General features: G+C 41.7%; 1 protein-coding gene across 1 annotated transcript; it reads left to right on the top strand.

Moving 5' to 3' along the window:
• Nucleotides 1-1,182: 1,182 nt before the first annotated feature.
• On the top strand, nucleotides 1,183-16,066 carry gapdhs (glyceraldehyde-3-phosphate dehydrogenase, spermatogenic). Its single transcript, XM_034697910.1, has 11 exons — nucleotides 1,183-1,257; nucleotides 10,151-10,209; nucleotides 10,694-10,790; nucleotides 11,968-12,074; nucleotides 14,137-14,227; nucleotides 14,337-14,455; nucleotides 14,595-14,676; nucleotides 14,797-14,948; nucleotides 15,082-15,244; nucleotides 15,391-15,488; nucleotides 15,588-16,066. The coding sequence occupies exons 2-11, from the start codon at nucleotides 10,181-10,183 to the stop codon at nucleotides 15,655-15,657; spliced, it is 1,008 nt and encodes a 335-aa protein (XP_034553801.1). The 5' UTR covers nucleotides 1,183-1,257; nucleotides 10,151-10,180; the 3' UTR covers nucleotides 15,658-16,066.
• The last annotated feature ends 533 nt before the right edge of the window (nucleotides 16,067-16,599 follow it).

The following is a 16,599-nucleotide window of genomic DNA, read 5'->3' as shown; positions in this document are numbered from 1 at the left end:
TACCACATGAAATATGATGTACTATACCACCATTCAGCTTAGGTGTATATGTTACACACTTTGACACAATGAGTGGCTTTCCAGGCGTGCATGTGTTGTTTATGATACTTTACTCAACTTCGTGGATTTATACAACAGTACAAACATTACAGCGCAGCGTGGCTGCGTACTGCACAAAACGTCTGGGCCCGCTCTCTAAACTGCGCATGTGCACCTGCGCATCCCAAAAGACCCCAAAGCTGCCCCAAACTGCCTGCGTGAGCCTTGCTCATCCTAATTACAAATAGCACATAAGGTTAACACAAATGCCGGTGTACCTGACTATTGCAAAACTATCAATTAGAAAGATTGTGTATAAAACAACAAACAAGTGGGGGATGTCAGTGTCCATATCAATGCCTCACATTATTATGGGTCCCACATATAATATATAGTATTTACTAAATTATATCTTTATTTTGTGAATAACTTGCTTTTTTTAACATTGTGCAACATGCATGAGTGCAATACATCAAATCAGCTCCACGTGAACAGCATGGAGACGTGAAATGTTAGTTTCATGATGCCTTACATAATGGTGCAGCATGATTGTGCAGCATCCATAAGGTACCCCCCTACACACAGGCGCACACACACAAACTCACTGCATCCATAGGGCCTGCAGCCTGCAGCCCTTTACAGATCAATGCACAATAAGGCCTGCTTAAAAAACATTCGCCATGCAGTTCAATGATACCCCTTAATGCCAGCAGACATCCACCTATTGTCTGTGTAATAAAGCCTGTAGTTTTTATAACATAACACGAATGTCTACGTCTTGAGCAACGTGATACTGGACGTTTTCCCGTCATTTCATTTCTGCACATGACGTGGAACAACATGCTCCATTCTCCTCCACTTCCACGTTGGCACCTTTCCAGGTCTCTCTTGTCTGTATTTGTTTCAGTTTTCACTGTTTCTCTTCGGTAATAAATATGGTCTGTCATCATCACATCAGCCCTCGGGTGTGATGCATGGATGTAATGTGGGAAACAAACATTATCCAGACCAGTGTTCTTCCATCCCTATACAGTAGTTACTATGGCAGCCGTTTGGAGGCCGTGACCAGCCCCTCGTGCAGAATGGATCCCAGCAGCAGAGGATGACATGACGTCACGTCACCAGGGCGACCGGGCTCCCGGAGGCACGTGTCCTGTATAAAAAGGGAAGGCTGCTCTGTAGACTGCGCACACAGACTGACGCAGCATCAGCAGAGAGGTAAGCCTCAAACCGACTCACCCTTCAATGTAGAGTTTGTAGTAAGCTGTACATGCACATTGAATGTTACACATTTAGAACATTATCCTTTTTAAGGCTTTACATGTATTTATCACGGGTTAGACTTCACAGCAGCTTCAAGGTTTAGTTTAAACCACGGTGCACAAATATAGGCCAGTCTGTCTCACTAAAAACCCGGATTTACGCAGCCACGAATCAGTTTGTGGAAGGAAGAGCAATGCGACAAAGGCGGGGGTTGAGTCCCCCCGGTTTAAAGCTCATTTAGCTCTTTTAAGATTGTAATTCAGTCTCGATCATGGCATGCACGCTTCACAGGAAGAGGCGGACGAGGATGGGAGGGGATGCGGACATGGCCTTGCAGTCCGGGGAGAGGGAAGCTGCTCGTTGTGTAATCTCTCTTCTGGAGACCATCTCTGAATTATGTAGCCGACGGCAAAGTCTACCAAACCTGTGAACATATGCGTGCAAAAAAAGGATAAAGTGTCTGACTGTAAGAAAATGTGCACAAAACAATTAAGGACCCATTCATACTTTAAGGTTCATTCATCTGCACGGGTAACGTGACATTGGCAGCTCCGACTGCTGCATCTTTGCGGAAGTGGATTATTCTCCATGTTATGTAACCGGATAGAAAAAGATAATTTATGGGGGTTTTCTGGGCAGAATATTCAGTAGTAGTCCATACAGATGATGTTCTTAAAGACTAAGAGTTTGCATTAAACCTTGACTGTAATATTACTTCTGAACATGGTGTACTAAGCTGTAATGAAGCCGTTATTTTATAGGGATTACGCGTGTACGTGAACGCATCGGAGGTGAGGCTACGTGCCGCCCCTGCTCCTCATCATGAAGTCTGAGGTCTGTGCGCCATCATGTCACAGATGACTCGTAGTCTCTTAATGACGGGAAGCAGAGGATGTGGTGATGCAAGAAATGAAAGGGTTGAATCAGACAAGGTCGTTATTTGAAATAGAGCTGCTGGAAGTGTCTCTGTGCTGCGTTCAAGGACACAGACAGTGCAGTGGCGCATGATTCTGCCGCAGTTTGACTTGAACCTCGACAGACCTGTTGATGCGGTTTGCAAACAGGCCTGCTCTCTTAAAGTGACAGCACGACACAATTAAAGTTAATCATCAGTTCAGTTATGTATCAGCCATTCACTGTATATAAGGTGTAAAGATTTAATTGATATAAAAGACAAAAAATATTAGTAATTGAGTTGATCAATGTAGCCTACGTCAATCAACTATGCATGTAGCCATGAATTGAACAAAAAATAGGAAATTTAATATATCTCTTATTGTCTTTGTAAAGGTTGAGAGTGAAAGAGGTCATAACTAGGGTTGCAAAGGGGTGGGACATTTTTGGTAAATTTCCGGAATGTTTCCGGTAAATTTCTGTGTGAAGTTAAGATGGGGAATTTTGGGAATATTCCAAATTTGAAACTTTCCATGGGAATTATGGGAATTAACTGGGAATTGTGGGTAATTTAATGGAGAGGTATCATATCCAAACATCAATATGTTTTGTTATAAGCAGACATCCATCCAAAATAATACAACTAAATCAGAATTATTTGTTTGCAGAACTTTATCAAGTGTTAAATATTTGATTGAACAATCAATTCTTTCATTGAAGAACAAAAACATGAATGTTGAGTTAAATATTACTCATCCCTCCGACCCAACCCATTCAAAAATGAACAAAAATGCAATCCCAACAAAGTCCCATGCAAATAAAAAAGTATCTTCCCTCAAGCTTCTCAAGCCTAGGCTCTGCAGGATTCTAGAAGTCATCTGTACATGTGATGTAGGAATGCACAGTGCATGTAGGGGGCGTGGTCTCAATAGCCCTGCAGTAAGCAGTGTGCTATGTGCATGTGATTGAGGAATAGAATATATATTCAACTGTACTTGCATGAAATCTGGTTGTTTTAGTCAGGATTATGCTCAAATATATTTTACCCAACTATATTTAAGTTCCCTATTAAGAGGCAACCTTCAATTTAGTAAATTCCTGGTTTATTCCCATTAATTCCCATAGATTCCCATTAATTCTCATGGAAAGTTTACAACTTTGAAAATTCCCGGAATTTTGCAACCCTAGTCGTAGCACAGTACATATACCTGTATTATATATAAGAGCTGTGAATAGCAGGGTCACTCACGATTCTTGATACATCCCCAACATTAATATGGAATAGAATAGAATAGAATTAATATCATAGATGAGTCATGAAGTAGTGGCACAGTGAGTCAAAGGGGAAGTGTAAATCAGAGCGCTGTGTTGTTTTAAAATGAAATCAACATTACATAATAATTGTATTGCATCATTTAGGATGATAATGATATCAGTATTCCATCCCAACTCTCTGATATATGCACATTATAGCAGTTGCTCCGGTCTTGCTGTGATGTTCATTTCATGTAGGTGTGGCTATTCAGGTTCATCCATGTCTGACCTTGTCTCACCGTTGAAGGTCATCCTTACAGCTGAGGAAGGTGACTGCAGGCCTAGAGCTTCTGTAGTGATGCTGATCAGCTGTTGATCTTTATTCTCATACAAACCATCACTATATAAAGTGTTTTGTTTTCACTCTGTACTCATGGATGTGTAGTTGCACCTTTTTTTCTGAGAGTATTTATGACTGAAGGTCACTAATGAAAGGCCCGGGGCTGCTAGGAGGATGCTAAATGCTGTAGACAAAGCTGTATTTGTTGCCAAACAAGTCCCATGATCATACGTTCAGGGGACAATAAGCACCAAATTTCTGTGTATCCAAAATAACATTCCTTCATTACTCAACTGCAATTACCCCCACATATGTTTGAAGCAAATATTGACAACGAGTTCAACAGGACCATACACAATAATGCTTCTGCTTTAAGTATTTTTATCAATGCATTTGCACCAGCCTGTATATGTCAGAGATTTACGGATAGGATATATGTCATTTATTTAAAATATAGATACTGTTACAATCCTTGCATAACAGAGACAGAAGTTGACATGTCACTCTTGATTACTCTGACATTTATTTTTCTTTGGATTAAAGATAAGTAGACAGATAGACGGATTAGTGTCAGCCAGATGTCTGAAATGTAAATGTCATTGCCTGTTTAAGCAACACACTCACCTTTGCTGTTTAAGGAGCAAGATAATAGTCAATGAGATTAGCTAAAGCACATTAGCAATACACAGGGCATGTGATTCCAGCTTAACAAACTACAGCCAGATGAGTTTAAGGTCTAAAGAGACATGGACAACCAAAACTAGTAGGTCATGTCTTCTCCAGGATATTGTCCACATTCACACACAGACGAGTTTAACACCTCCTAATGTTCATGAACAATCAGTCATACTAAAAGGGATTTCTGACATGAGACAAAGTTACATACAGCCTTGAGCCATTCATTCCTCTTGAGTTTGTTATGTTTTCCACTTGAAGGCAGTGTGGTTGTTTCTAGGCTGAGGTTGGTTGATGTGTGTCACAGTGAATGACTCCTCAAGCAGCCATCTTCTCCAAGATGTGTGCCAGAGAGAAGTAACGCATGCAGGAGTGACTCAGCACGCTGCATGAAACGGTCACCAGTTTGAGGAAACAGGCCCTACAGCCGGAGAGGATACACACAGTTATGACATAAAACACCACTGGCTGTACAGTGGAGCAGTTATTTAAAGGTACATGTGTTTGTAAAGCAAACGTTTTATGATTCTGTAAGCAAACAAAGTTTGAAGTTAATCTACTGTAAGTGTAGCTTGAAAGAAGAGAGGAGGTGAATGACAGGCTTAGCCTCAGGAAGGAGATCTGTCATCTGATTGCTGACACAAGCTCAAACAGCAGTGCTATAGGCTGTGTGTAAGCATGTGTGGGGTCCAGCATTACCTCTGCAGAGTAGTCACATGCCTCCCTCCACTATTGAGTCCTCTGCAGGTTGATACAGCAACCCTTTTATTAATTCATGGGGTTGCTGTGTGTTTGTGTGTCCCTGTTTGATTGTGTGCGTGGACAAGTCTTTGTGACGAGTTACAGCATTTATAAAACCTTCCTTCCTTACATTAATTCATCACTGTAAGAAGAAATGAAGCTTTTACCACTTTAAATTCATCACCTGTGATATCATGTTAATTTTCCACCTAAGAAGTGTTTCATAGACACAGTGGACTTCAGAACAGTCTGTCCTGGTCAGCAGGAGACCATGCCTGCTGAGCTGGGCACACGCTCCGTGGTGTCGAGTGTGCATGTGTCTGACAAGTGATGTGATGTCGTTCGACATCCTACTGACTGGTTCAGGGCAGCAAAGCGAGGTCGTCTTCATGATGAGAGTGTGGGAAGAGGAGGGAGGAAGCAAGTGTGGTGTTGAAATAACGATGAGCTGAAGAAAAGTTCCTGAAGTTGCTTACAACACAGGAAGTTCATTAGTGTGAGCATGTTCCAGTGCACGGCTGACATTTTGTTCAGTCCTCTGAAAATTTGATTGATTTGATTCCCGAGAGGCAGACAAGACGAGAAAGCATTACCTGATTGGATGGCCTGTCTGGCTTGTAGCCAATCAACGCACTGCAGTGGAAAAACACTGGGGAGCAGGAGGGTGTGACAAAAAACTAGAGGCTTGGCACTGAAAGAGAAGTGGATGAAGGAGGGAGGGGGGGGGGAGTGGCAGAGTGTGCAGGGAAAAGTAAAGACAGAGTCAGTGAGTTCATGCACTCACTAATGCATTTGTAATGACTACACGAACCGGGGAAACCTTAACGACTAGGAGTACTAGCTTAAGTCCAAATATATCACCTTGTGGTTTGGTAACAGTTGTTATCAGTTTTCTAGTTTTACTCCTAATCTTAAAAACCGCCCCTCCAGGCTAGATCATTAGCACTTTGAGGACTGGTAACCAAATAAGCCTAATATTCAGTCTGTGTCCTGTCTCATGTGAATCATAAGGATTTTGGACAGATGCACACTCGTCTCCCAGGATTAATGTCCTCAAAACTCAGGTCCTTATAAGGATTGGCTGAGGGTGACTGGAATCCCTACACGGTCCAAAAGCTCTCCTAAGAGTCTGCTGACATGTTACATGGAGGAGATGAAGCACTGTTGTTGTGAAGAAGTGTTGGTGCTTGACATTTGAGGAGGTGTTGGCAGCAGTGACATGCTTTGTCATGCTCTCTCCTCCGGCCTTTCTATTCTGATGATCAGACAGATTCAGTCTCAGCATTGAGATTTGACCACCTGATGCAGCCTGTTGTCTTTGTCCTCTTCTGGTTGTCTGGTTTTATCTCATCTCTCCCTGAGTGGTCCCTCCAGGGCACACACAGCCCAGCCTGTACCACCCGCCCCCCCTCGCCCAATGTCTGGATTTGTGTGATGGAAATGGGTCGCAGCTCAGAGGGAGGGTCGGATTTGTGCTCGATGAAGGGGACTGATCAGACAAAGAGTGGCAAGGACGGACGGACAAACAGGGAGCTGGAGGGGGGTGTTGAATTTTAATGATTTTAAGTGTACTGGGTAAAAGGAGAGGGGCGTGTTAGGCTCACAGACATAGAAAAAAAAAAGTGAGGGAGCTGTGGAAGAGAAGTTTGAGGATGGATGGACTAATGGATGAAGAGACAGAAAGAAAAGTTGGAAGAGCAGACTAGTAAGTAGATAATATTCTCATTAGTTTGGATTGAACAAAGCCTCGCTGATTGGCTGGTCATTCCCTTTGTCTAACCAATCGGAGTAGGAGATGGTAAATCATATACCCTGCAAACATTACAGAGAAACTCTTTAAACTGCAGCAGGTAGTAAATGTCACTGAGTGTGTGTTGAGCAGCAGCTCCGGGCTGATTGGTTTACCCTAAACAGAGGCGGGGCTGTGTTAGTATAGGGAGTAGGAGCTTTAGGCCTTCAAGTATTTTTGACCCTGTATTATCAAATTGCATCAGTGAACTTTCATTTGAATGTATAAGTTACTGAATAGCAGAATTCTTGAACTGTACTGTTGCTAGGATGGAACAAAAATGCCTGGTTATAAATGCAGCTATCGATGATATAAAAGGGTAATAACCATAGACTGTGTAAAATATTGACGTAGTATTCGTGACATCACCATCTGTTTCTGAAGCGCTGTTTTGAGGCCAATTGTCGACGGGAGCCATATTGCTGCTGTGGAGCGATTGTGACGTAAAGAGGCGGGCTTTGAGCTTCCTAGCCAACAGCTACAGTGTTCCCGCCTGTCAATCAAGTCAGCTGTGCCTCTCATTGGAAGACTCATAATCTCAATTACTACGTCAGAAAAAAATTCACCCCCGTACAGTGTGTGCAGAAAGAGAAGACGACACTTGTCTTTTGTACCAGGCTGTAAACATGTTTATTTCTGCTGTAAAGATCGGCTTCTTTGAATTGGTGTGTATGTGGTTTCCGGTTCTTCCGGAGCCAGCCTCAAGCGGATCCTCAATGAACTGCAGTTTTTAGCACTTCCGCATTGATTCATATTTTAGACTGGAGGTTGCCGCTTGGTAACTAATAATTCAATACTTCCACAATTTATGCCAAACCTTCATGAGAATATTTTTCTGCATTTGGAAGCAAAGAAGTCATGCTTTAGCACACGAAAGTTAATATTATAAAATGTTTGCTGTACAAAGTCGCCAATATAAGCAGCATGAGTAACACAGATCAACAACAGTTCAGTCCTGTACCTTTGTTTTTTTTTTCGCCAACCAGAACTTTCTCAATTTAACAAACTCAGTTCAATTCTCAAGGTTCAGGGCCTCATGGGTCGGACTTGGTCCTCTTCTTTCCAATGTCATGGTCCGGGCCTTTCTCAATCTGCTTTAGAGAAGCAGCTAGCCCACTCTGTTTACCAAGTAGTGTCATTTGTCAGCAGGGCAGCCATTTTATGTTAGAAAACCCAGGGCAACTGCTCTGAGTGTGGAGAGCAAAAGCCAGTGAGTGAGACTGACTGTGAAACAAAGAGAAGCGGGAAGTGGATTTCAAAAGAGAGGAAAGTGAAGGTGACCGCAGAGTTTCATGAATGCACAATAGGTAATGATGGGAACAGAGTATGAGAGAGAGGATAGGTAATATGAGAAGTGCATAGTCACACTATGTTCACCCTATCTCTCTCCCCTTACTCTCTACCTCTCTCTCTCTCTTCTTTGGTGACCTTGTATTATAGATTACTGCAGGAGGACACAAAATGGCCGCCTTATCCTGAAAGAAGCTAGAAATGGGAACACAGACAAAAATACTCCAAACAATAAAACACTTCAAATAGAAATATTAGAAAGCTGTGGTTTAAAACTGCAGCAGACTGTTTGGTTAATTGATTCTGACTGACATTAAACCCAGTTCAAGCAAGAGTGGGCGTCTATTTGTGCTTCATAACACAGGATTAACTTCAGGTTAAAATATTCAAACTGTGTGTGTGTGTGTGTGTGTGTGTGTGAGAGAGAGAGAGAGAGAGAGAATGACAGAGATGATTTGTCCTAGTCTTCTAACCCTTTTAGTCTATTTTCAGTTCTCCCACAATGCATTTCGACAGATGAGCAGCCTGCTCTATATGCCCCCTGCTGAGACACACCCATCCATTTACACTCTCCCCATAAGACGCACACACACATATACACACACACACATACACACAAAACAGATAAGGAGATTACAGTAGTCCAATATGACAACCAACCAGTCTCAAGGACAGTCAACACTGCCCTTACTTACTCTACCTGCACCTGTCTTACACACACACACTCACACGCACAGAGGCTATTGGTCCGGCTGGCTCTCCATTACCTAATCCACACAGAGAATCTCTGATGCTGAAAGCTCTCTTACTCTTCATTCTAACAGACAGACTGAAGACAGCAAAGGTAGGAGGAGGTGGAGTCAGACGATGAAGGGAACAAGTCAAGGAAACGAGAGATGATTGAAATGGTAGAAAAGATTTAGGCCTGATATGCAGTGTAGGAGGAGAGGACAGAGGAGGCGTGGAGAGCAGAATGATGTGTGTTCAGTGTGAAAAGGAGAGGGGAGAGAGGCAAAAGGAGGCCACATAGTTGAGTCAGAGCCAGGCTTCCTCTCAGTTCATGCAGACAAGTCTCTGTTTGTCTGTATTCATACCTACCCCTCTCTCTCTCCCTCCCTTCTCAGCTATTGTTTTCTAAACATGTCCCTGCATGATGTAACACCTCCCTGCTCCTGCAGCAGATATACACCAAACACACTTTTCACAGCCTGTATTTTCCTGTGAGCTGCACAAACAATATCACACTCAGCAACTAACTAACCTGAGGAATATGGGCGTACCACTTTGGTGTTTTATTTCAACCTGATGTGCTACCTGCAGTCCATTCAGCTTACCCTGCAAAAGAAAATTACATGAATAGAAGTAAATGTTCAAACTTGTTCCTCAGAGATTTTTCAAATACATACTTGTACATTAGAAGCTAGGTGTGTCTTGATTTCAGTTTTACTATCACACATTGATCAAGAGTTAATCAACAACTTTCTCTGTGTTTAGTGTTCCATGTGATGCATGAAGCAGATTCAGTTTCAAACAAACATGAAATGTACGCGCAGGAGGTGGGCAGAATGGCAGCATGGGATTTGATTGGTTTCATCATTTGGCTCCTGATGGCAGGGATTGGTTGGAGTTTTCCCAGGTTTACTCTGGCTGTAGATAGCAGCAGTCTTTCACTCTTTTTTAAGAACACATTACATATTGATTACCATCGGGACATAAAGATAATTTAACCAGTATAACAAAAAGTGTATCTAAATCTGACTACCAACCCCAGCTTTAAGAACAGAAGCAATGACCGTATCTGTAGTGTTTCTAAAGTCTCTGTTTTCTCTGTTTTTTAAATGTCTTTCTGTATTTGTGTCTTGCAGGTAACTCAGCCCCTTCAAGCAGCAGCAAACATGTCAGACCTTTGTGTTGGAATCAATGGGTGAGTTTAAAATACACACCTGCATAACAAAAGTATGGTTTTACCAATGATTTGGATATTTTCTCAATTATGCAGATTTTAAAACAAGCCATAATGGACCTGATTGAAGGGCAATGTTTTGGGGAAGAGGATGAAGGAGAATTTTTCACATTTATAATATTCTCTTTCATAAAACCCACCCAAAGACCATATTTTGAAAGCAGCTATGAGAGAGTGTATCCATGCAGTGTGTGACACAGTGATTCAGACAGAACAGATGGATTTCTGATGCCATTATGTCTTATCACATGATGGGAAGGTTTGAAGCCTTTTGCCTTGTCACGGGATTAATGTGAGGTCCCTTGAGAGGGTGTCACATCCTCAGGAAGTTTCCCACCATTTTCCCAAAACAACTATTAACTCTCTCTCTCTCTCTCTCTCTCTCTCTCTCTCTCTCTCTCTCTCTCTCTCTCTCTCTCTCTCCTCTCTGTCTTTAACTCTACAGCTTCGGTCGTATTGGCCGCCTCGTGTTGAGGGCTTGCCTCCAGAAAGGCATCAAGGTTGTGGCCATCAACGACCCCTTCATTGACTTGAGCTACATGGTGAGAAAACTTAAACAGCTTTATAACAAAGATTTTATATTCCTGTGTCTGTTTTTATTCTATCTCAAAAATAACACAACAGACTGTATGTATCTTCCAAGCTTCATTCTTTAAGACTCAAAAAATACACTACCAGTCAAAAGTTTGGAAACACCTTCTCATTCAAGGGTTAGTATTTATTTTAATTATTTTTAACACTGTAGATAAATACCAAAGACATCACAAATATGAAAGAACATATATGGAATTATATTATTAACAAACAAAGCAGAATATGTTTTATATTTTAGATTCTGTAAAGTAGCCCCCTTTTTCCTTCATGACAGCTTTGCACACTCTTGGTATTCTCTCAGTCTGCTTCATGAAGTGGTCTCCTGGAATGGTTTCTAATGAACATGAGCCTTGTCTAGAGTTCATTTGTAGAATGACTTGCCTTCTTAATGTGTCTGAGACCATCAGTTGTGTTGTTCAGAGGTAGGGTTAGTACACAATGGATAACTCTATTTGACTACTGTAGTAATCCAGATTATGGCAACACCAGATTATTTCATAGTTTTGATGTCTTCAGTATTAATCTACAATGTTAAAAATAATTAAAATGAATAAAAACCATTGAATGAGAAGGTGTGTCCAAACTTTTGACTGGTAGTGTATATATCTCCTATAAACAATTTGCAGCACAAATAAAAGAAAATGAGCCACACTTAAATGCCGCTAAAGCTATTAGCAGCGTGTTGGATCAAAGCCCAACTATTTTTTTTTGCTCATAAGTCCCACCTCTAAACATGATAATAGCCAAACATGATTCAGGGTTTTGCAGTGGATTTAGGGGTGGCCAATCAGATTTCATGGAGGGCCTGTGCCACCTCTCCGGACACACCTTTTGTTGTGATAGTATGAAAATACCAAAATGAGCCACCTCAAATACTTGCAGTTAAAACAGGAGTTAATAAATAATGAATTTTACTTTTCTCTTTAGTTGTACTCAATTTATTTAACATTCAGTCGTAAGTCTTTGGCCTGAAGAAAGGATAAGGATCAAAGACCATCATTGTCTCCATAGATCTATATGGATATCAGAACGTTCTGGATGCATTTGTGTTTGGAAAGTGAAATAAGAAAATGACGTGTTCCAATGAAGCTTCATGTCTCCTAAAACTCTACCTTCATATCCTAGGTCTACATGTTCAAGTATGACTCCACCCATGGCCGTTACAATGGAGAGGTCAGCGTGGAAGGGGGCAAGCTCATGGTTGACGAACAAGCCATCTCTGTCTTCCAGTAGTAAGTGACAATGATGATGGCGGTTAGACGTTACAAGCTGCAAAGACGTGACAGATCGATAGTGTTGGTTTGTTTTTGAGTGAGTTAAAGAACTGATTGGCTGATTACTGAAATGTCATCATTTCAAATTTTATCACAAGATTCTGTTTTAGCAGCAGCTAAGGTCTCTGTTTGGTTTAGAGTTGTTCAGATGTTAAAAGTGGTTCAAAAACAGCCATACATCTTCCATCAAGGGTATCAGCAAGGGCCTCGTTCAATGCAAAGATCTTAAGCCATAAGTTATAGATCCTTTTAGTGTTAGTAAACAGTATGACAGTTCTTGATGGGCGGGGTTTTTGCTGGAGGCAAAAGAATCTATAAGATCCCCATAATCATTGAACATTTCTGTTAATCCAGAACAGTATCCTACACTGCAAATATACCTTATTATATATACTCTATATATATTAATAATGGTGTAAGAAGGTTGTATGAATTAGCCAATAGACATGCCTGGGTATCTAAATCAGTATCAGGAAGAATAGAGTGTTATGTAAAGAAGGTTTAACATTTACAGACCTGATTTTCCACTTTGAAATGGATGTATTTAAATGTACTCTGTGTTTTTTTCACTGGTTGTAAAATAAACTGAAGTTCATACTAATGGCTCTGTACCATAGACTGTATAAATAATGGACGTAGTATCCGGGACGTCACCCATCTGTTTTGAAGCCAATCGTCGGCAGCAGCCATATTGGAAATGTTGAACTCAACTTAACTTCTGTCGAGCGATTGTTACATAAAGAGGCGGACTTTGAGCCGCCTCGCCAACAGTTACAGTGTTCCCGCCTGTCAGTCAAGTCAGCTTTGCCTCTTCTTAGAAGACTCGTAATCTTAATATCTTCGAAAATGCTGCGTATGAAAAAATTCACCCCGTACAGTGAGTGCTGATCAAGAAAGGATTTTTTGTACCAGGCTGTAAACATGTTTATTTCTGCTGTAAGATGATCCTCAATGAACTGCAGCTTTTAACACTTCCGCATTGGCCTCATATTTTAGACTGGAGGTTGCCGCTTGCTCTATACATTAGTGAATGATATTTAACAGTGGCACAACAGCAGAGGGTTTCTGTTTTTTGGGTTCTACATTTTGAAGCAAAGAAACAAAGCATTGCTCAGTCCACAGGGTCCACACTCACGCCGTCTCACTGTACTGTGGTCCACAATCACATTTATTCTCCCTAGAAGTTGAATGCAACATTGTGAAAGCTAGAAAAACAACCAGACACTCTAAAGTTAAAAACTTAAACTAAAACAAATACTCTCTGTGTCTCATTTCTTTATAAAATAAAATTAAACAGAGCAGGTAGCCAAATCATTTACCAGCAGAAAAATGACCTGCCTGTACTACATGGTCACACGATGAACACACATTTATGCTGGTCAACTTTTAAAAAGTGGAGACATAAACAATGGAACAAAATAATGACTTTGACTGACAAATAAATGGGATGAGATTTGGCAAGATTTTAATGATTGCACATTAAAGAATGAAATCAACGGAAATGTCAGGCTTGTTTAAATCAGTGTTGTCATGGCAGAGGACCGTCAAAGTTGACACTAAATTGAAGTTTCTAAGTGTAAAGTGCTTATTTTGACCTCCTGGTCTTTAATATCTGATGTGAAATCCAATGGATGAAATGGAGCTCTCTGTTGAGTTGGGCCTCACTCATTCAGCTGCCCCTCCACCCGCTTTACACACTGTTGTTTTAGTCCACTGAGTCTCTTCTGTTCAAAAGGCAACACCAACAAGAGGGAGGGTTACAGAAGAGACATTCCTGTTTCTGAGCAGGAATTTGAGTGTGTGGTTCGCCTCTTTTTTTTACCTGTTTTTGGCATAACTGAAAATCGACCTTTGTCCATCACTAGCATGTTATGATCCAAAGAGGCTCTGCACACGTCCTTATAAAGATGACCTGTTAGCTGCCCACTGTCTCTGTTTCTTTTGTCATACTCTGGTCTTACTTGTATTTAACCAACATGTTTGGTCTCTCAGACTGACAATGCTCTTTCTCTGTCTCTAGTATGAAGCCAGCAGAGATCCCCTGGGGCAGTGCTGGAGCCAAATACGTTGTTGAGTCCACCGGAGTCTTCCTCAGTGTGGAAAAGGCCTCTGTATGTAAACACAAACACAAACACACAAACATATGCAGAACAAAACAAACAAACTACAAGACGGTTCAGTTTCTAATCAGTTCATCCAACGGCTTCATTTCTTTTACAGTCTCACATACAGGGCGGAGCTCAGCGTGTGGTTGTGTCCGCCCCCTCACCTGATGCCCCCATGTTTGTCATGGGAGTCAACGAGGACAAATACGACCCCTCCTCCATGACCATTGTCAGGTAACAAAGTTTGAGTCTTTGGCATGCTGTCACACTTTGTTTTCATGATCATGTCGCTAGATTTAAATGTAACAGTATGTGTATAATTCATTCGTGTTGAGTCTGAAGGTAATTGTGGTTTATGCATTTCTGTTGATAGCAATGCCTCCTGCACCACCAACTGCCTGGCCCCCTTGGCCAAAGTCATTCATGATAACTTTGGCATTGAGGAGGCTCTCATGGTAAGTCTCAGTAATCTGTGCTCATATTTTGAAAATGTGCCTCTTTGGTGTAGATATAAACTTTAAAGATGATCAAAAAAAAGTAGTTACTGATTTTAATCACCATCCTCCTCCCTGTAGACCACAGTCCATGCCTACACAGCCACCCAGAAGACAGTGGATGGTCCCAGCGCCAAGGCCTGGCGTGATGGCCGCGGTGCCCACCAGAACATCATCCCAGCCTCCACTGGTGCTGCCAAGGCTGTGGGAAAAGTCATCCCAGAGCTCAATGGGTGAGAACAAACCCCTTAGTTATCCACCTGATTATCACTCAGACCTGTTCTGATCATCGCCAAGAGGTTAACAAAATGCAAAAACAAAACATGACGCAAGTCCAACATGTCCTTTTTTCTGCCCGCTCTGTAGAAAGCTGACCGGCATGGCGTTCAGGGTGCCTGTCGCTGATGTGTCAGTGGTGGACCTGACATGCCGTCTATCCAAGCCTGCATCCTATGCTGAGATCAAGGAGGCCTGCAAGAAGGCCGCACATGGACCCATGAAGGGAGTGCTGGGCTACACTGAGGACCAGGTAACACACAGGCTTATTTCACATATAGGTTACGTTTGTTTCAAACTCTCACTGGTGTGTGTGTGAATGTGATTTAGCTATAAAAACATACAATAATCAACTTACTTCTTATGAATGTACTGACTTATGTGTTTTGTCTTGTGCAGGTGGTGTCTTCTGACTTCATTGGTGACACCCACTCCTCCATCTTTGATGCTGGTGCTGGCATCTCCCTCAATGACAACTTTGTTAAGCTCATTTCCTGGTTAGTTTTCGATGTCTTGATCAGCTCCAACAGGAAGTTTCATTCATCTAAAGAGGAAAATGAAAATTGATGTTCTGTTTCTTCTTTGTCTCCCTCCAGGTATGATAATGAGTTTGGCTACAGCCACCGTGTCGCTGACCTGCTGCTGTACATGCACTCCAAGGAGTAGACACTTCCTCTCCAACAAGGAAGTCAGGAAAGGGACCACCCCCACCCCACCCCCCTCTCTCTTTTACACACAGGCCAGTCCCATAGCTGAGTCATAGCATCACAGCCCCTAGCTCTACTACAGTATACGTAGGCAGCAGCAGTGTGTTTGAGTGTTCTGAGTTCATCTGTTTTTTCCTTTAAAGAGGAGACGATTGATCGGTCGGTGACAGTATTTGTGTCTGTGTGCCCCCTCTCCACCTCCCACTGCCACTTTAGATGTGTCGTTATGATCCATTACAAGGTAACTACTGTATCCATCTCCCTGTTGGTGTGTTTTAAAGGCTTGATCATTGGAAGGAGGCAGTTGAGAGGCAGAGCTACTGTAACTTTGCTTAAAAGTAAAGAGATCAATAAAACTTGAAAAACCTCATGGAGTCCTGTTTGATTATTATCATTATCCTTTTACTTCCTCCGTCCCATGAAGCCCCAAGACTGACACTGAAATGGAAATGTGTGCTGATTTGATAAGTAAAATAGAAGACTGTAAGGCTCAATGCCTTTAAATCCTAATCAGCTGGTTAAAAAAAGAAGACATGTATCCCAAATGCATTGATGAAAATAAAAACCTAGTTCTACTTCAAGTCTTAGTATTCCTGTTTTCCCTTCTAAATGCATCCAAATGAAGTAATTTAACATAAATCTTCATCATATAAATGGGAATACAATTAGAACAAAGAAAAAGTGTCCTGAGGACATTAAAGGGTGTAAGATCTTTAAAGCATGAGTGAAGAGACAGATATAAGGAGAACAGGAGTGTGCGTGGCTCAAAATATTCAAACGTTCTCTCAGTTAAGTCACAACCTCAGTATTCTAAATGGGTTTCACACTTTATTTAACATGATTCAGCACCTAAACTCTGGCAAGGTCTCCCTTCAGAAGGAGAGTCGGGTCCTGATCCTTA

The sequence above is a fragment of the Notolabrus celidotus genome, chromosome 12, assembly GCF_009762535.1.
Source record: "Notolabrus celidotus isolate fNotCel1 chromosome 12, fNotCel1.pri, whole genome shotgun sequence".
Lineage (NCBI taxonomy): Eukaryota > Metazoa > Chordata > Actinopteri > Labriformes > Labridae > Notolabrus > Notolabrus celidotus.
The sequence above is the reverse complement of the archived record's forward strand: the minus strand, read 5'-3'. Positions and strand labels throughout refer to the sequence as shown.